This window comes from Kogia breviceps, chromosome 17 (assembly GCF_026419965.1).
Source record: "Kogia breviceps isolate mKogBre1 chromosome 17, mKogBre1 haplotype 1, whole genome shotgun sequence".
Lineage (NCBI taxonomy): Eukaryota > Metazoa > Chordata > Mammalia > Artiodactyla > Physeteridae > Kogia > Kogia breviceps.
In genome coordinates, this window is record NC_081326.1 from 45,922,490 (window position 1) to 45,944,328 (window position 21,839).

General features: G+C 37.0%; 1 protein-coding gene across 10 annotated transcripts in view; it reads right to left on the reverse strand.

The window, feature by feature from the left end:
- Positions 1–1,963: 1,963 nt before the first annotated feature.
- Positions 1,964–21,839, reverse strand: part of AZIN1 (antizyme inhibitor 1) — a 30,098-nt gene continuing 10,222 nt past the window's right edge. The window contains exons 3-13 of one of the 10 annotated variants that reach the window (XM_059043129.2): positions 19,301–19,446; positions 13,568–13,747; positions 11,548–11,721; positions 9,978–10,150; positions 8,199–8,333; positions 6,543–6,624; positions 6,103–6,177; positions 5,396–5,555; positions 4,119–4,234; positions 3,580–3,794; positions 1,964–2,995 (exon numbers count right to left, since the gene is read on the reverse strand). In XM_059043129.2, coding sequence (XP_058899112.1) covers positions 2,884–2,995; positions 3,580–3,794; positions 4,119–4,234; positions 5,396–5,555; positions 6,103–6,177; positions 6,543–6,624; positions 8,199–8,333; positions 9,978–10,150; positions 11,548–11,721; positions 13,568–13,669 — 1,344 coding nt within the window. In that variant the 5' untranslated portion in view covers positions 13,670–13,747; positions 19,301–19,446 and the 3' untranslated portion in view covers positions 1,964–2,883. Of the gene's footprint in view, positions 3,406–3,579; positions 3,795–4,118; positions 4,235–5,395; positions 5,556–6,102; positions 6,178–6,542; positions 6,625–8,198; positions 8,334–9,977; positions 10,151–11,547; positions 11,722–13,567; positions 13,766–19,300; positions 19,447–21,839 lie in introns of all 10 variants that reach the window. The other 9 variants (XM_059043128.2, XM_067018122.1, XM_067018123.1 and 6 more) reach the window with 9 other exon arrangements.

Sequence of the window (21,839 nt, forward strand, 5' to 3'; positions counted from 1 at the left end):
AGCCTCCAGCAGAAGCTAGACTAGAACTAGCTTTTGTTTCTTACCCCTAGGCCAGGTTTATTCCCCTGAAAGCCTGCATCTGCAAACACTTTATACCATACTTCTATCCCTACTTCAGGATGGATAAGGCAGGGATTAAAGTACTTGTAGGATTTATTCACAACTTGAATATGCAAGAATATTAAGATTTTTTTTCTGATTTCATAGTTTCAAGACAATTAAGCAAGTATTCTTTACTACATTACTGCTCAAGTTGCTAATAACTACTGTGAGGAAATCAAGAGTAACTCCCCAAAAAGAGACCAAAAAAAAAAAAAAAAAACCTGGTGTGGCTTTTTCAACCCAAATTTGCATTCAATATGTGCCCACATTTACTTGGAAGGAATATCTAGCTTAATTAATACAGAACTATTTAAGTCTAAGTTTAAAACTGTTAGGAAGCTGGTGAATATGTGACCCAAAGAAAAATCATTGGGCTCACATATATATTGGACTTTATCAAAGCCTTCAGTATTCCGTATGTAATATCCAGAATCATTTTACCAGATTCAGTTTGTTACTATGTGATAAAGCAAGTTAAGATTCTGAAAGAATGCTTACAAGTTAACACACAAAGCTGATATGTAAAATTACAACTCTTTCACGACAGAAGCCAAAGCAAAGCAAAACTAAAATGTAAGGAGGAATAAAAACATTTTATCTGTGTATTCAGAATCACACACAAGTTACCTTTACAGTTCAATTTACTATATAGAAATCATTTGGGTTTTATAGTTTCAGTTAAATTCTGAACTGAGATTACAATATTGTTTAAAAAATTGTTACATTAATTCATTATTTTAAGCAAACCAAATTGAAATACATAAGTTCAAACTTCAGATTTATGGAAAAGTCTTCAAATACAATACAGATATTTCTTAAAGTTACCATATTCACGTCTTACTTGCAACTCTGATCTGTTATACACAGAATAGTTCTCCCATAAATATGGCAAAATCGACACGCCATGAAGCTCAAAGTTGTATAGTCAGGCCAATGACTCAAAGTTGTACCATCTCTTAAAAGATTTGGCATTTCTGGACCAAAAAGCACAACAAGTAAAGAAGGTTAGGAACAATTCCTCCTCATTACAGTTAAAAAAAGTTGCATGGTAGCTTGGAATTTTGCATAAAACCCCACATTACATCTTGGAAAAGCCCAAGGGTAATTAGATGACAACAGATTGGGGTCTTTTTTTTTTAATTAATAGAACCCACAAAATTCAAATGGGAATTAATCAAATCAAAAATATTAAGCACCTACTGGTTTAAGAGATTGAAATTTATTAGAGATTCATGATCAATTTCCTTCCACCTTGAAATCAAGGTGTAAAAACCAGCTATTAAGTGCATTCCAAACTTCTCCTATGTAGCACAGGTAGAATTTTCTGTCCATTGGCACCAAAGTGAAGTCACATTTCCTCTTGGTAGACAGAAATTCCACATCTGAACATAGAGTAAGTTAGGAAAAAATGACCCCTGTTGTTTATTACTATTGTGATTCTGAGATCTAGGATTACTAATATACTAGCAGTGAACAACGCAAATTCCTGGCAACAACTGTCATGTTAGTGACTCTAACTCACTTCCTCCAATCACCATAAAATTTTAGTATGAAAAGAATTAACACTAAACTAAGCTGAACAAATGGGAAATAACAAAAAGCTAAGTGAATAGCTAAAATAAAACAAACCCTAAGTCTGAAATCACTGCAACTGAGAAACCGAAAATAGGTGTGCTTCTCCCCACCCCACCTCACAATTTTCAATTTAAATAATATTCCGTGCAAAGGAGCATCAGGTTTCTGGATATAGATGTAGCCCTTCTTTAAGATTTAGTGCGCTGCAGAGTTTTCTGCTATTTTATTTCCCTCCCCCAAAGTTTTTTCAAGGTACTTAAGAGAATCTTCCATTTCAGCCAAAAGATTTGTGATTCAAAGATTTACTAAGGTACTCTATGCATTCTATCTGTACAGAAACACCTATTAATTATTACAATTGGTTTATGCAGGATTAACATTTTTGGTGTTAAAATTGTTAAACATCATGCTTACTGCACATCAACTCTCCATAATGAATCTCAACTTCACAATGATTTACCAAACATTTTACTTAAATTACTAATTAAATAACTGAAAAATGTACTGAGCCAAACTAAACTTAAATGGGCTATAAAGGAAAATAACCTTCTAAACAGTCCATATACACATCTATTTCGAAACTACCTTTGCTAACTAGCCCCTTTCCCAAAGTTTTAGCCTGAAAAAACAGTAAAATCTACACAAAATTTTATTGCAATCATACAAGGGTTACATTAGGTCAAATACAACAAATACTATGATGCAATTGTACATTTATTAAACTACAGTTCAAAGCACAAATTTACACATTCTAAATACACTAAACGTATCTAATGAAATCACACTGGTCTTCCACTGACATTTGATATATCTGGGTGAAAGACATTAACTTTACAAGACTTTTTAAACACGAATCCTTAGTATAAAAACTGTGTACTTGTATGTAAACGGTTTAATGGGGAACCCAATTAATGGGCTTCCATCTCCACTAAGTCATCCATTTTGTTGCATATTTTATTTTAAACGCTTAAGGGGTAGGGCAAACTGGTTAAGTTTAAATGTGGATACATTATCTTAATCTCCCAATTACCCCCAGTGAATTATAGATGAGAGCTAATTTTGTCTGGTCCCAAATAGCTATTACTAGTAGTTTTTTGTTTCCAAGAGAATTAACAGAATAAGATTGTTCAAATTTTTTCCACACTGGAATGTAGACCAGACAAGCTTAACCTGCAACTTCATATCTAAAAAAGCGTTAATGCCTGCTTAAGCTTCAGTGGAAAAGTTGTCTTCTTGGCTCAACTGAATGCAAGAAGGCACAAAGAAGAAGTTCTTCATCATTGTGTCTGAAGTAATTCCAGCATCTTGCATCTCATACCTACATAAGAAAAAAGTAGAAAATTTGAATTTAAGGATAAAGACCACACAACCACATAACAAATGGACAATGAAATAGGACTGTAAAATAAGTGGTCTTCCAATTACTCTTTTTTTTAAAAAATTTTATTTATTTGGTTGTGTTGGGTCTTCATTGCCGCACCCGGGCTTTCTCTAATTACATCGAGCGGGGGCTACTCTTCTTAGCAGTGTGCGGGGCTTCTCATTGCAGTGGTTTCTCTTGTTGCGGAGCTCAGGCTTTAGGTGCGCGGGCTTCAGTAGTTGAGACACATGGGCTCAGTAGTTGTGGCTCGCGGGCTCTAGAGCGCAGGCTCAGTAGTTGTGGCGCACGGGCTTAGTTGCTCCGCGGCATGTGGGATCTTCCTGGACCAGGGCTCGAACCTGTGTTCCCTGCATTGGCAGGCGGATTCTTAACCACTGCGTCACCAGGCAAGTCCCCCAATTACTTTTAAAAGATAATTTTGCTATTACTTTTAAGTTGTGCGTTCATTACAGAATTAAAATTAGCAAATGTTCTGTTACCTCAAATACCCAATCCGCTTTAAAACAAAAACACCATCTTACCAATCACTGTATGACATCATGTAATAAATAGCTGGCCTCTGAAAATCATTAAAAGCAGATGGTTCATGGAAAGAATCTGCTCCCATGTTATCAAAGATAAGCCAATCTCCCACATTCAGCTCAGGAAGAAGACAGTTTTCCACAATTTGATCAAGCTCATCACAGGATGGACCCCAAAGGCTGCTTGTAAACAGAGGCTCATCTTCCTTGTATTTCTGTAGGGAAAAAAAGGTGGTTGTTTTGTTAGGTTTTTACTCAGGCAGGCACTGAATTTGAAGGTGGGCAAGAGCATTTTTTCACTATCTCAGATCAAATGTGCCCCTGGAAGAAAAGCCTAGAACCAGCGGCAGTGATGCTCCTTAACTCCATCTAAGGAAGCAATAAAGGAACTCAGCCAGAGATATGCAAATCCTCAAAAATGGGGCAACCTTCCCCAATCCTAAAATATTTCTCCAAAAACTGGGATGTGTCTTAAAAATAACAGCTTGTTCATAAACTGCCATATAAGCAGTTTTTATATTATTTGTAATAAAACTTGCCTTGTGAACCTCTGGAATGGTATTTAAGTCCTCAGACAGTTTACTTGCAAAAGAACCATAAACACCATCATTCATATAATACATGAAGGTTGGTTCATCACTTCCGGTTTTTCCTACTGAAACAGGAAAAGTAAAGATGAGTTTATAGTAAAACATCTAAAAGGTGTATCAAAGTCTGAATTAGTATTTACAGAACTGACTTGTAGGTTTCACATTCCTCAAAACATAAACACCAATATATATATACTGCCATACCTTAAAACTGTTAGCCTAAAATACTGAACATACTTTCACAAAGGAGGATAACCAATAAAGACATGAAAAAAGTGCCCTACATCATTTATCACCAGGTAAATGCAAATTAAAACTACAGTGAGATACCACCACCACACGCCTACTGAATGGATAAAATTTAAAACACTGACAACCCCCAAAAAGTCAGTGAAGGTGGGGAGCAACCAGAACTTGCAAATATACATTGTCATTGGAGGGGCAAAATAGTAACACCATTCTGAAATCTTTGCAGACACCTACTCTGTGACCCAGCAATTCTATTCTTAATCATTTACCTAAGAGAAATGAAAAATGTCCACAATACCAGTAGTACAAGAATGACAGTTTTATTCTTAATTGCCAAAAACTGGGAACGATCAAATAATCATCAGCAAGAGAATGGATATAATGAATATACAATGTATATTCATTCAGAAAATGGAATATTAATTGGCAATAAATGTAAAACAAAATGGTTCAGACATTATATCGAGCTCTCTTAAACAGAGGAATATATGTTATATGACCTCATTTATATGAAGTTCAAGAGCAGCCAAACTAATCTATGGTGGAAAAATAATCAGAGTGATTATCTGGCAAAGGAACAAAACTGAGAAAAAACTTTAAGATAAGAAAATTATTTGTAGCTAGATAGGGATGACAGTGTAAGCCTTCAGTAACTTGTCAAATCATACATTTAAGACTGTCCTGGTTCTTAAGAGGAATCAATCACCTGGGTAAGTTTATCTAAAATAAGCCTATCTCAACATCAGTATCAAGAACAGTTGGATTTAGAAAGTCTTATTATGGAATGGGACCTTGGCTAGGGCATTTTGAAAAGCTCCCTAGCTGCTGCCCACTGATGGATGAAGACCACCCACAACTTTATAATCCATGAAATGTCCTACAGTAAATTTACACCAGAGTATTATCTGATAAACTCATCTTTGAACTAATTGGAATTACCTACTAACAGAAACAAAACTATAAACTTTGTAACTTACCTCCAGAGGAAAACTTATTTTCAACAACTTTCTTTGCAATGATATTAACTGCAAGTGTAAATGCAGAAGACACATAGTAGCTACCGGGTTCAGAAATTATCTTAATGCCAGATCCTTCAGGAAAGTAGACATCCAACAAAGGGCTGATAACATGATTAACCTATGGATTTAAAACCCCACATTATGGTTTTAATATTGGATTAGATAATTCACAATATTAAGAGACTGACAGCTATTAAATTTTCTAGGAAAATTAAGTAGTTGAATTATAGACCATGGAGCTTTGCAATAAAGCAAGCTTTCAAGTCATCGAAGTTTATTTTCTAACTATCAGAATGGCATAGGAAAAAAAATATCATAACTCCAATGGCAAATGGCTACTGGTGATTGTTTAAAGTCATGTCTCTATATTCAATCACTATAAAGTTTCTATATATTTCAATACAGTTTCTATATATTAGGAAGGTGAGGAGTGGTGTATATCTGGATAAAATAGCTCAAGCTCTCCAAAGTTATGAATTCATCTGTGCCATCAAGTACTGAAAATAGAAACTTTCTGTGATAAAATTATGCTATAGAGTTTAAACTTTTCAAAAATGTTACACCTTTAGTTGCTGCTGTAAAAACTCTAGTCTACAAATCTACCAGGTAAGTAGTAAAGAATGAGAGATTATTCCAGTATGTCCACCCACTGAACAAGGTTTTACCTCTTCCAATTGAAATTCGGTTCCTGTGAAGCCTCCACCAATGTCTAACATGTTCATTGTGAAGCCAAATTCTCCCTAGAGATGTGGAGGGGGGAAAATCTTTAAATGCTTTTCCAAATTGTAATGCATATAAGGACATTTCAAAAAAAAAAAAAAGGGGGCAGTAAATAATCTCTGTTTTGACCTTTAGTACAGTAAATTTCTTGCTTTCTACTAACAGAAGCAGATTCATTCAATGTTTTATATATTGTCTTCCTGATGTTTCTGTATTATCTTTAGACATATGCAAGTAGATTACTATTTCATCCCTTCACACCCATTTTTTAAAATGTGCATGTCACAAAAAAGAATGAATGAGAGTACTTCAGAGGCAGAAAACCACTCAATCTTAGATAACATCCTGGCTTAAAATATCAAAATAATTTAAGGGAAAAACTTACAGCCATGTCAAATACACATCGAGCATCAGATAAAGCATGTACATATACTTGAGATTCTTTGCAAGCACTTGACACATGAAATCTGAAAGAAATAAGAGTAATAAATTTGAAGCTGCTGCAAGTTTTAGAGGCCTTTCCTGTAAGTCCTTTCTCATTCACCATACTGACACAAAAAATATTCAGATTAACCTTACCAAATATTTAAAGCATTGGAAGCACGAGCCTCTAATCATGCAAGTTACAATACCAGCCTTTTAGAAAAGTTATTATCCAATATTAGGATAATACTGTAATTTTATAAACAATTTTTTATAAGTTATCAGTTATGCTTCATGATTATCAGATAGGGACATGCTTTTTATGCATATATGGTAAAGTAACAAGCCATCACCCTACAAAACCTTTAATTTGAACGCACAATTTTATCTAAAAATGTATCTATTGTGAAATAAATACAACTGAACATTAACTCAGCTGAGTAGTAATGATATTTGTTAGTATTCATTAACAGTGATACTTATCAATGATTCAGACTATTTAAATTTATTTTATTTATTTATTTTTTGCGGTACGCGGGCCTCTCACTGTTGCAGCCTCTCCCGTTGCAGAGCACAGGCTCCAGATGCGCAAGCCCAGCGGCCATGGCTCACGGGCCCAGCTGCTCTGCGGCATGTGGGATCCTCCCGGACCGGGGCACGAACCTGTGGTCCCCTGCATCGGCAGGCAGACTCTCAACCACTGCGCCACCAGGGAAGCCCAAGACTATTTAAATTTAAATAGGGAATTCCCTAGCAGTCCAGTGGTTAGGACTCCATGCTTCCACTGCAGGCGGCCAGGGTTCAATCCCTGGTTGAGGAACTAAGATCCCACAAACTGCGTGGTGCAGCCAAAAAATAAAATAAAATAAATTGAATTGAAATATGGTTCTTTCTGTACCCTGACTGTGGCAGTGGTTACAAAAATGTTAAAATTCATAGAAGAATATACCCCAAATCAATTTTCCTATGTGTTAACAATAAAATTTAGCTGAACTATGAAAACTCTCCAATACTGTTAATATTATCAAGTAAGGTAGATTTAAGCTTAACAGTGGTGATTCTTTGTTTACCTTTATGAGCAATTTTAAAATTTGGAGCATTAAGCTGCTCCAAATTTGATTCAGATCATGGTTCTGAAACTATGATCAAAATCATTAACTCTCTGGGTCTTTGTTTCCTCACACATAAAATTGAGAGGGTAAAATAAAGTCTACTGATTTTTTTGAAGTGCTCCTAAGGAATTAAAAAGGAGAAGAGAAAAAGTCTTAGGATAGGAAAAAGAAAAAGTGAAATGACATCTCCAACAACTTAGAAGCTGAATGCCATTTTGGTATTCATTAGAATTCTAGTAAATCCCTCCATTCAGTTTAAAAAGAGGTGATTTACATTATTAACTGAATTGTTATTTACTATTTTCTCTCTTTACTGGGTATGGGGAAGGTACAGGTACAAAATAGTATGAAGGATAAGCATATTTAATTGCTTTCCTGAACTAAGGGAAATGTGTATATTAAACCCAAAGTTGAATCTATTAGAGTTCATGCAAATGAAATTCTAAATCAGTAAACAGAAAGACAAAGATTATCACCACAAAATGAAGTTTAAAACAAATACTCACTTAACCCCAATAATTTGGACATCAAGTTCCTTAGCACATTCCAAAAGATGCCTACTGTTCTTCAGGGTAGTGCCAAACTTCATGTTACCCTCTTCACCTCCAATATTATCTTCTGTTGCAATATGTAGTAAGACCCTAAGAGAAGGGGAAGATGATTGGGGCAGAGTTGGTTTACATCATCATCAGCACATGTGAAGCCTGAAGATTGTAGGAAGTGTGTTGATAATGTTGTCAGCGCTCCAAAATCCAGCGTCGGATGAATCAAGTGAACCTAATGAAAAACAATCCTGTATAGAGAAAAAACTAGCAATTAGGGCCTAAAGTATGAAGCTTACAAGGATGGGAATTTGGAAAATGCAGGAAGTTAAGACTCTGTTGTAGCATCAAGAGTCGGTTGGGCTCTGTAATGAAAGACATTACTTTCAAATCAAGTCCATCAGTCCATAAATCCACCTAGAAAGACTAAATTGAATAGCAATGCCATCATTGTCTTTCAGTAAAAACGATCAGGGATTTAAATGTTCCAAATTTCCTAAACTGTTCTAGTTAGCTAACCTTCTACCACTTATTCTGAACATTCCTCCCATTAATTTTGTACATCTAACAAAAAAATTAGGATGTCCTAAGTTATTTTACGTATCTCAACAGCAGCCTTTTAGACTGCTGATTCAAATCTCTTTGGTATTTCCTTCCAAACCACGACAACCAAGACAAAATGATCACGACTGTCAGGCAATCTCCAAGTAATTACAAACCACTAAAAAATGCAATTATACAAAAATGCTGTTTGTAAAAGCAAAATTATTCTACTTACAAGTAGAACCAGCTCTATCAAGAATATACCATTCCATTTATAATCTAATACAGTAAACACCCCAAATCAGGTCACAGAAAAGGAACACTTCCCCGCCACCGCCCCCAGAAGACTTTTAAGAGAGACAAGCAGTTCCCTAGAACCACTTTATCAAAAAACGGGCCTTTATCAAAACAAAGGTTTTCAGAGTAATAAATCCTGTCAGGATACCTTTCTAAGAATACCATTAAAGTCAATAAGAAAATTATGAATACAAGGAAAATATGGATATGATTCACATTTTCGGCAACATGTAACATACACAATAACTTATTAAAAAGAAAACAATTTTGTACTAATATACTTTCAGTATATTGTAAAATCCTCTTGATACACCAATTCATGGCAATATTAATTTTGCCTTAAATTTTTTGCTTTTAAACAGTTAAGTTTTTAGTTAAAAAAATAACTCTTGGGATGCATGTAGGTAACAAGTAAAAACATTAAACTTCCTGTTTGAGGAGAAGGGCCTTAAAGAAATCCCAGGAGTCTATGGACTAGGTTCCTAAGACACTGACAACAAAGGACTACCTCTCAAGAAACCACATCTAGGGCAGATTAAACCCTCAGCTAACCAGGAAAAAAAGCTGACCAAAACACGTCCTGTTCCCAATATGACAAATTAACTAGCATGGTTAATGTAATTGTGAAAATATAGCTGTGATTATCCTACCAACCAGATTCTCTTCCTTGAATTAAAGATTATAAATTCATATCCCAAAATGCCCTTATCTCATCCCAGCTCCACAGGAAGGATCAGAAGTAGCCAATAAAATGCTAGTAGTTTTTTCCATAAAGGAACTTGAAATAAGTCACAGTTATCACAACATGTACCACTGCTCTACATAAATGCCCCCTTTTCCCAGGCTAAAGACAACCCCAAACCCTAGGTAATAATATTCCCATGTACCTAGTTTTACACTTACTTGGCATTTGGGTGATTACGTGCAATTTTCTTCAATTCGACTTCATTGTCACATGTCATGATATTCACTCCAACTTTTGCTGCATACTTTATTTGAGACACTTGCTTGCAAGGACTTATGTAAATGATGTTTTCTGGAGATACACCCAATTCTTGCACTAAAGCCATTTCAGTCTAAAAACAGATTTTAAACAGTGTCATCTAAAAGGCAAGCTTTCTATTACTTTTCAATCACTACCACATACCTTTACTTTTTTGTTAAATTCAAATTATGTAAGGTTAAATTAGGATTATGTATGTCATAGTTCAGATTCCGGTAATGCTTACTATACTGTACTCTGTTAAAAAAACCTTTTAAAAAGGTATACAGGGACATCCCTGGTGGCGCAGCGGTTAAGAATCCACCTGCTAATGCAGGGGACACAGGTTCGAGCCCTGGTTCAGGAAGATCCCACAAGCTGCGGAGCAACTAAGCCTGTGTGCCACAACTACTGAGCCTGCGCACTAGAGCCCGTGAGCCACAACTACAACTACTGAAGCCCGTGCACCTAGGCCCATGCTCCGCAACGAAGAAAAGCCACCACAATGAGAAGCCTGCACACCACAACAAAGAGCAGCCCCTGCTTGCACTAGAGAAAGCCCACACGCAGCAACAAAGACCCAAAGCAGCCAAAAAATAAAATTAAATACTGATCCTCTTTTTTAAAAAAAAGGTATACACGCATATCTCATTTTATTGCACTTTGCAGATACTGCATTTTTACAATTGAAGATTTGTGGCAACTTTGTGTTGAGCCAAGTCTACTGGCACCATTTTTTCAACAGCATTATTTTTTTATTTGATGTATGTACATTACATTTTAGACATAATGCTATTGCACACTTAACAGACCACAATATAGTATGAAGATAACTTTTATACAGACTGAGAAACGAAAAAAATTCATGTGACTCGCTTTATTGCAGTGGTCTAGAACCCAATCTGCAGTACCTCGGAGGTACGCCTGTAATCACCATCAGAGAAATCTCATAGTTTAGGATATTATCTTGCTGTCAATAAGAAGTAATTTGGTCAAGCTAGCTCTAGGCTAAAAATGAGGAACAAATAACATTTTTTTTTTTTTTTTTTTTTTTTTTCCGGTATGCGGGCCTCTCACTGCTGTGGCCTCTCCCGTTGCAGAGCACAGGCTCCGGACGCGCAGGCCTAGCGGCCATGGCTCACGGGCGCAGCCGCTCCGCGGCATGTGGGATCTTCCCGGACCAGGGCACGAACCCGTGTCTCCTGCATCAGCAGGCGGATTCTCAACCACTGCGCCACCAGGGAAGCCCAAATAACAGTTTTTGATTGAAGAAAAATAAAGCTTATAAAATCTCATCTCACTGAAATGTTCCTTGAAAGGTACACTTGAAAGTTTGTAAATTTCCAATATTAACTGCAAATTTAAACAACAGTTAGGAAACACATTCAAAAGTCAAAACTTTCTTGCAATTGTTCTACTGCTGTGGGTCACCAAAAATTAGTCAATTTTAAAATGTTGCAGTTTAGTAACAAAGTAATGAAAATGACTTACTTTACTGGAACAAGCAAATCCAGTTCCAAGAGCTGCCAAAATCTCAAGTACAGCTGGAGTGGAGTTGCACTTTACCGTGTAGAATGGCTTTATCTGAGCCACTATGTTCTGCCACTGACTGTGTTTCTTCACAATCTTTCCAAGATCTCCCACAAAAAATGCATTTTTCCCTGTCTATTATGGTTATGAAAAAGAGAAACATAAAAAAACTATTGAAAACTCAGTATCACAAGTAGGAAAGAACTCCCTTTTCCTCCACAAATGAGCCAAGACAAACATTTACATACTAGCACACTTAAGTCTTGTTTCTTTTAAAATTTGACTCTGTGCTGTGCTATGCTGGTATAGAAAATATTCTCTTTGATTAAAAAAATATCAATTATAGTGACTTTCTACTTCAGAACTGCCTCAATTTTACTTTTGGGGTGTGGAGGGGAAGGAGACTACCTATTTCCTTCCATGCTTTCCTTAACTGTTTAAAATAAACCTACTTTAGCAGTATAGGATCTAATCTCCTAATCTGGTGAATAGAATGAGGAATCCTAAACAAAAAGCTGTATCTCCATTATGAATTTCATTTAAAGACAGTAAAACAAGGAAACAAAAGAAACCCATTTTTAAGGAGATAAAGTTGGTAGTTTGTGTGCACATAGGTGGCAAACTTGAATTTAAAAATACAGAAGTATACTAAATGTCAGATAAATCTGAGTAAGGATATTCTTCCCTCAAAAGAAAGAAAACTGGGGGATTTCCCTGGAGGTCCAGTGGTTAGGACTTGTGCTTTCACTACCATGGCCTGGGTTCAATCCCTGGTTGGAGAACTAAGATCCCACAAGCCACACAGTGTGACACAAACAAACAGATTTTAATTAGGGATTGGGAGAGACGTGTAACGATTTCGAAGTTGGGGCTACTCTAGGGGTAGAGAGATGACTATGCATGTCATCCAGAGCATAAATTACCCAATGTTAGATGGCAGACAAAATAATCTTATTAAAAACATACAACATCCAAATATTGTTTGAAAAGCCATGAAGATATTGCTGTTTTCCATACTCCACATTATTTGAAGATATACATTACTGGAACATACTGACCAAGAAATAGACACGACTAGATATTATGGGTTATGGGTGGCAGATATAGGACAGTTGTACTGAAGTTACCCCATCCTTAAAAAACATGCTGCCATCCCCAGGAAGTGTGCTGTAAAAATGACTAAGACTAATGACATCAGAGAATTAACTGTAGAATGACTTAGCTATAGAACAGACTGAACGGTAGGACAAGTGTCACTCTTCCCCACCCTCCAAAAAGAATTCTGATGGCAGAAGATACAACAGGATTTTGCTGGTGTGTGAGAAGACTTAAGCACATTTGTAAAGGTCAAGAGAAGAAGGAAGTTTTTTAGATATCCTATTACTGAACACCAGTAACACAAAAACAATTCTTCGAATTTGGGGAATATGGGAAATTAGCTTCAACAAAAATTCTATCAGTAAGGCAATAAACAAAATTTTTCTATCAGTAGGTACAAAACAAAAATGATCTTAAGTAGCAATAAATATGATTCTATAGAAACTGACACTTGGTCAGTGTAGAGTAAGCATTCAGTATAAATTCTCATTCAATATACACAACCAAAATTATCTGAAATATAAATTAAAATCTACGGAAGAAAAAAAAAAAAATCTACGGAAGTACACAGTTGAGAAAAATGGGTAAGAAGCCATGTACTGATTAAGTGGATAGCTGGCAACATATCAAGAAAATAAAAGAACATACAAAAACAGGTGCTATAAAGCACAGAAGAGAAAGGGCTGTCAAGGAAGCATTTTTTTATTTTTAATGTGAGCTAGAAAGAAAATCTCATCACTTCTCAAGGGGAACTGGGGTTGTCAAGTCAAGACAACCTGGAAGAAAGTACTTTTATCAGATTAAGACCTTGGAAACAAAGCATTGATGCTTCATATTTCAGAAATTTATAACACTTTTCAGAAATGTGAGATGACACACTTACCAGGGTATGTTCATAAACATAGTTATCAATAACATTTCCAAGGTTTGTTCCTTCATCCAACAGGCCAACGGAGTAGTTTGCATCGTCAATAAATCCTTTCATCTCAGCCGTATTCCACAAAGCCGAAAGTCATAAACCAGGAAAAACAAGAGACGGGCCACCAAGCCTTACGTCTGGGTCCTTAGAATATGCAACAAACTGTCAAAATAGAAGTTATTTCCAAGTCTGTATTATTTCATTAGTCAAACCTAATGTATGAGTTGTCAATGAGAGTGTGTTAATAAGAAGTACCCAATTTAGTGAAGAATCTGTGATCACTTAACACTTTCAGAAACACTAGGTCACTAATATCCTTTCCTTTAGTGCCCATTTTAAAGCAAATAAATGTGAATTTATACATTAAAAAAATAAGCTTAATATGACAATTTCTTGAGAAGGTAATTGACACATATGCACAAAATATTACAAGTAAACATGGTCACCTTACATACAGACTTGCAGAGCCAGTCTGTTTTATTCATCTTGTTTCGTGATTCCGCCATCACACACACAATTTTACTCATTTTAAGTAAAGAAAGCTAGTGGAATAAATGTCTGCAGCTAAGAAAGCAAAATAGTCTGAACGTCAATACACTGCCAGCCATATAGCAGTGTGCTACCAGGTAACTGCAGATAAACGTCTTCTAAGTAAAATTCTAGAGTAGGTGATGTGTAAATATCAACAATAGGAATGACTGAAAGTGGAGGCCAACTTCAGGGGACAATCCGTAGCTTTGATACACACTATCTAGATCCCACCACAAGCTAAAATGGACTAGTTAAATCAAGTTAACAATGTTAAGTCTCTTATGAGGTGAGATGATTGGTGAAAATGTTACTGGACTAGAAGTCAGAAGACCTAGTCCTGGCTGTGTCATTTAATAGCTGTGCAATCTGAGGTCAACTTCAGTTAACTACCTTAAATACTTCCTCAAAAGATTGTTGTAAAAAACAAAATTAAAATCACTTGTTTAAGTGTTGACTTGGAAGAGCTAAAATTAAGTCACCAACTGCCAGAAATACAAAAATGCCATCATAATTTGAAACTAGGCATAAGCTAGGGACCTATACATCCTAAACCATTTATTTACTAAGAACTCTGATTTTTAGAAGGGCATCAGACTAAATCCAACCCCTCCCCAATCAAATAAAGTATTCCCTCTTTCTCCAAATCACCCACTGTCCCCTGGAGTGGCACACACAATAAGTTTATGTTCTTTGCTGAATTCACTGGTCCTTACATTACTTTAGGCAAAGATTTATTTTAATATGAGGTCCATAAACAAAACAAGTCCTCTAGACAGGATGCTACTCATTGCCTGGGACTGATTTCTGGTTGCCACATTAATTACAACGGACAAAGACCAGCTCTTGGCAACCTATTTTAAAACCTGCACAGCTTTTCCTACATCCTTGATTGCCCCCTTTCCTTTCCCCTCTCCCTGCTCTATGCAAGAGTTCACCATGGGTAACGGCACTTGTCCTAAAAATATACTCCATTTATTTCAATGGTTCTCAAAAGTGTCGGCTTTCACAGAGCAACTAAGCCCGCGCGCCACAACTACTGAGCTTGCGCTCTAGAGCCCACGAACTACAACTACTGAGCCCAAGTGCCACAACTACTGAAGCCCATGCGCCTAGAGCCCGTGCTCCACAATAAGAGAAGCCACTGCAATGAGAAGAAGCCTACGCACCACAACAGAGTAGCTCCTGCTCGCTGCAACTAGAGAAAAGCCCACATGCAGCAACAAAGACCCAATGCAGCCAAAAAAAAAAAAAAAAAAAAAAAAAAGTGTCAGCTTTTTGGTTGTACCAAAACAAACTCATCAATAAGCCAGAGCATTAGTCAAATTTCATAAAATACAAGCAGTATTTTAAAAATGACAATTTTATTTCCAAGAACTCAACTACATTCAGTTTAGCTGAGCAAATCTCTTAGATTATGATACCAGAAATGATTTAAATATGTGCCCAGAAAGTACACATTTTAGGCTTGAGGATACATGTTTATTTTAAGCAATATAAGACCAGCTGGAACATCAATTTTAGAGGGATATTCAACTATGTACTAAAGCAACAGAACAGATAAAACCTACTCATTCAAAAAGATCAATTATTTCTTTTAATGATGAAAAATACTTAATCACGATCTTTAGCCTAGTATTTCCGCTCATGAGACTCCTAAGGAGACTCTACTCTCTATGCAGTATTTACCTGGGAACCTTGAGTTATCAATTACTGACCATCACAGGCAACTGCTACCAAATGTAAAGTCTAGCTTTTAAAGCCAGGACAAGATGAACCTCAATTTCCTACAGCTAGTGTTTACCTGCCGCGGAGCAACTAAGCCTGCGCACCTAGAGCTCGTGCCCCGCAGCAAGAGGAGCCACCCCCACTGAGAAGCCCGCGCACCACAATGAAGAGTAGCCCCCGCTCGCCGCAACTCGAGAAAGCCCACACGCAGCAACGAAGACCCAATGCAGCCAAAAATAAATGAATAAATAAATATTTTTAAAAACCCATTATGACAGTATTATTCTGTTTTACGGATGAAGACACTGAGGCACAGAACAACTAATTAGGCTAGCTCTAGAGATGCTGAAGATCAAATCAACAGGCATACCTTGGAGGTTCAGTTCCAAACCACTGTAATAAAGTGAGTATTGCATTAAAGCGAGTCACACAAACTTTTTGGTTTCCCAGTTCCTATAAAAGTTATGCTTACACTACCCTCTAGTCTATTAAGTGTGAAAAAAAAAACCCCAAAAACCCACACACACCAAAAAAACACAAACAATGTATATACCTTAACTAAAAAATAATGCTGTTGGAAAAATGGCACCAATAGACTTACTCAAAGCAAGGTCACCACAAACCTTTAGTCTGTAAAAAATGCAGTATTTGCCAAGCACAATAAAATGAGGTATGCCTGTCTGTTAAAAGGAGAACTCTGTCTCGCAGTACCGTTCCTAGAAAACACAGGATTCATCTTTTGGAAATCAAACACAACTTTCAGTCTCTTTGATAGACTAAATGACACTCCCATAATCAATTAACATTTCTCAGACATATAAATTCCCATAGTTCTTAAACCTCTGTATAATAAAGTTTATTCACATGTGGTACCAAAACATCCTATCATGCCTTCTCATAGCCTTTCAAACCTTTCTTTATGACTAGTTTCTACATTTCCACCTTGCTCCTTCTATATCTTTTGTCTAAAACTCTCAGGTAAACTCTAAATATGAATTTTTCTTTCTTTTCCATCCATCTTATCAACAGTTTACATGCAATAATGTACACCCACGCTTTGACTAATGTACACACCACTGTAACCAGCACTACCATAAAGACAAATTTCTTCATGTCCCTTTTGTCCACCTCAGGCAACCATTTATCTGCTTTCTGTCACTACAGACTTTTGTGAAGTGGAATAATTTTAAACAGTAAAGGCCAAACTAAAACAGCTGACAAATAAATGTACTACCAACATAAATAAAGATATGTTAAAGCACGCCCTGCTCTAAAGGAAAGATTGAGAGTACACGACAGTGGCTATATTACCATCACTGAAATGGAACTCTGACTTCTGAAGTAACCATAGGGTTAGTTTACCAATCCTTAGCTTACTCACAAAAGGACTGTGACAGAAAAATAAAATAAAATTTGCTATATTGGCAGGACCTGACAAAAAGGATTCTGGGACCAACACACCTGAAACAACTAAGACAGATGTAAACGTAGTATTTTTTACTTTGGTAATTATACCAAGCACTGCAACAATAGTTAAAACCAATACTAATAACGTCTATACATAAAAGATGGTAAATGTTGAGATAAGTGAGCTCTATCTCAGTTTATCTTCTTAGATGCTCCCTAGGAAGGTCTTGAGATTTCCCTAATTTCCTAGCCCAGAGTAGGTGCTGAGAAACAGATGGACAAAGGATGATTCTAAGAATGGGGAGTTCTGAAACTTAAGGGTTGTGGTGATGACAGGAAAGAACTCCCTGAAGTGTGTTGAAAAAGAGGTCCATCAAGGGGCTTCCCTGGTGGCGCAGCGGTTGGGAGTCTGCCTGCCAATGCAGGGGACATGGGTTCGAGCCCTGGCCTGAGAGGATCCCACATGCCACGGAGCCACTAGGCCCGTGAGCCACAACTACTGAGCCTGTGCTCCGCAACGGAAGAGGCCGCGACAGTGAGAGGCCCGTGCACCACGATGAAGAGTGGCCCCCGCTCGCTGCAACCGGAGAAAGCCCTTGCACAGAAACGAAGACCCAACACAGCCAAAAATAAATAAATAAACAAATTTTTTAAATAAGAAGAGGTCCATCTTTCACATCCTTAAAAGGAGCCCAAAACCTTGATATACAAGTGACCCACATGTAGATGCAAAGCTCAACTGTCACTTAAAAACTAACTCCTCAAAAGAATCCACAAACACAAAGACCTTCGGGAAAGAGGGTTTCTAACACATTTTGAGCCAACAAACCCTGTGCTCAAATGAAATGTTCACTTGGAAGCCCAGTATTTCCAACAATTGAAAAGGCTTAAGTTGGTGGCTAAGCATAGACTGTTTTTGAGTCTTTCCTATGCCTGATCTCACTGAAAGAGTCCTAAAAGCAGTTCATAACCATACCCTCAGAAGCTTATGCTTGCAATTTTCTTAACATGTGAGCAAAAAGTTTGCTTTAAAGTTTCACTGTTGCAAAAAGGTTCATGTTCTACATTTCTGCTTTACAAGGCACTAAAGTAAAGAAATATTTGAGTAAAATGTTTTCAAGAGGCATTTAAAGTTACTTGGTGGTAATGTTAAACCAAAAATCTGACACACAGCATGTCCTAGGGAGTCAAAATGAAAATAAATGTCCATGTGTTGGGGGTGAGCAGAGTTTATACTGTATGCCAGAGCCACCAAGTTAATCCATACCACAGGGAATTTCCAGGGAGCTCTCCATTAAGAATGCAGACTCAGGGAATTCCCCTGGTGGTCCAGTGGTTAGGACTCTGCACTTCCACTGCCCAGGTTCAATCCCTGGTTGGGGAACTAAGATCCTGCAAAGTGCTCCGGCCAAAAAAAAAAGAATGCAGCAGACTCAAACCCAGATGATGCCAAACTTCCCCCATGTTCCAATCTAATCCTGGTTATAATTCCCAACAGATACTGCACCATTTTTTTTTAATGGTGTATAAATCAGAAACAGGACTGATTTATTGGTTCAGACATGTTACAGACCACTACATACTATAGTCTAGTGTTGCTGGACATTGACCTTAAAAGAGCAAATCCATATTTAATAAAAGCTCCCAAGTTTATTTTTATCAATAGACACTAGAATGTGCTCTCTACTCACAAGAGCCTTTGAGCTATTTTCACAACCAAACACCTTAATATATGGTGATTTTATGCTAATACAACTGCTGCAATCACAATACTATGTTTATAAACGAAATAATTTCCTCTTGGACATCATAGCTGGGAAGAAAAGAACATGTTTAACATTCCTTATTTACACCTTCATATTGGTGTTTTTTGATAATACATTTTTCAGGAAGAGCTGCCAAGGAAAGAAAAGGCTCCCAAGAACCACACACTGCTCCCTGGAGTCTTTCATGAGGTCGTGAGTCCTCATGTCATTGAGAGGGTAGCTCCAAGAGGAGTGGTTGCAGCAGCTGGGCACTTGCCTTGTTACACACCTGCTACACAGGCTTCTACAGTTGATTGTACTTCAGAAGAAACTGATACATCTCTCAAATAATCACAAGATAATTCTGGCAGCAACAGCCCACTTGACACCAAGCTGGATGAATATGAGTCTTGGATTTCTGAAGTGAAGACCTCCCTGGAAGTAGAACAGGGAGAGCTGAAAGTTTGAGAGTACTGTTTCAGAGACAACTAAGCAGGAAACCCAACCTTAACACATGACCAGTTTTCTAAAAGGACTTTTACTCATTAAAAATGAGAACTTAAGATATTTTGAAATTTACACTATTATTCTGAAGAAGCCTAAGGGTATTTCTACCTTTATTATTACTTTTATATAGGCATTTGATGACTTAGCACTCAGCTCACAGCTTTAAAAATAGATACAATGGGGAAAAAAAAAGATAGATACAATGCTGTCAAAGTCACCTATGCATTCTACATCCCATAGAAAAATGTTACTTACCACAGAGAATACCTTTAGAAATAATAGGCCAGAAGGATGACACTGGTACTACAAATATGAGGTCTGGAGCAGGCCTCCAGGAAGGTAGTTCCAGGAAGCTACATGATCAGAACTGGTAGGTAGAAGTTCCAATAAATTGTGTGATCATAAGACCGTATGAACTTTTGCCATGTTGGACCAAAAGTGATGGATAATAACAATAGCCTACACTGAGTACTTAAGATCATCAGGACAGGGGTTGCTTTAACTGACAGCAAGAGGAAAGCCAATAATGGCAATAAAACACCCTTAAGTTTATTTTTCAGCTGATAAGGTTGAAAAAAAACTAACTCTAGAGGAAGAACACTAAAGGTGACTGCTGAAGAATTATTTTTTAAAAAACAGACAAGAACAAGAATGAATAGGAAATACATAAAGGTGGGGGGAATCCTAAAGGAAATGAGCCCAACAGGCTAAGTTTGAAATGCTTGGGTAAAGGCTGCCCAATGAAATGCCTCACATTAAACTCTAAAATAAATCTAAATGAGAAAATGGAAATACAGGATTTTCATAGCAATATACTTTTGCAAGTGAAATCAACAAGATCAGGCTCTCTTTAAAAAATGTGTCTTCGTATGCTAACACATATATATGGAATCTAAGAAAAAAAAACATGAAGAGCCTAGGGGTAGGACGGGAATAAAACACAGACCTACTAGAGCATGGACTTGAGGATATGGGGAGGGGGAAGGGTAAGCTGTGACGAAGTGAGAGTGGCATGGACATATATACACTACCAAACGTAGGGTGGATAGCTAGTGAGAAGCAGCCGCATGGCACAGGGAAATCAGCTCGGTGCTTTGTGATCACCTAGAGGGGTGGGATAGGGAGGGTGGGAGGGAGACGCAAGAGGGAGGAGATATGGGAACATATGTATATGTATAACTGATTCACTTTGTTGTAAAGCAGAAACTAACACACCATTGTAAAGCAATTATACTCCAATAAAGAAAAAAATGTGCCTTGACTATCTGATGTGAAGACTACATTTCTTCTGGAGCAAGTATGTACCTGTACAGAAGTGAAATATGTAAATCCCTATGGTAATTAAAATGTAGTAACATTACAGATAACTATTATAATGCAACATGAACAGCAGCAAATACATAACCATATTATTTCAAGCTTTCTAGTTTTCCTGGTGCAGCACAGGAAATAACCTTTTAAACAAATGCACTTAACTACTTTGATTACCCTAGGGCAGATCTCATTGCCACCTCACCAACAGGAAAATTTATTTTTATTATATAAAGCATGTGTCCATTACAATGACTGCAGTAAACCCCAGGTTAAGGAAGACTGAATAACTCAGAAGCCCCTAAACATCTTTACCAGGTAGCAGTGGTTGCATCTCCTCTAGAATAAGCATATTCAGACTTTTCCAATCATCATTCCCTTGTTATTTAATCTTTTTATTCCTCTATCTGCCCTCTAAAACATCAGCTTTACTGGTTTTGAACCATGAACGGAGTCACTGTTGTTTTCCTACTATGACGTCTTTTGCTCAACTTTATAATTTCAATTCCTTCACGCAGATAGATGGGACTGGAGTCCATTAATTTTCATTGCTGTGGACTATTCTTTGTAGATGTACAACATTTATTTATCCAGAGGACCTATAGGTTGTCCCATTTTTTCTATATTGTTTATAAACACCATAATATAATTTCTTGCTGTTATTTATGTACCCAAGGGGAACCACTGCTCAAGTTGTGGTCTGCAAACTAGCTGATCCACAAATGAAGAACCAAGCAATGTGCTACAGTCTAGGGCCACATATGTGGGAGTGAAACTGCTATGTTGTTAGTGAAAAATTGTTTTTAAGCCTTTTGCTCATTTTCCTACATGTTTTTTGCTTTTTCTTATTGACCTATAAGAGCTCTTCATGAATTCAGGATAGCAAATCTCTCTCATTTTGAGTTTTATTTATTTTGCTATAGTATCCATGTTGAACATACTAGGATATCCCACCCTATTCTTGGTCATGCCAAATATAACATGCCAACCATGCTGAACCTAGATGATGA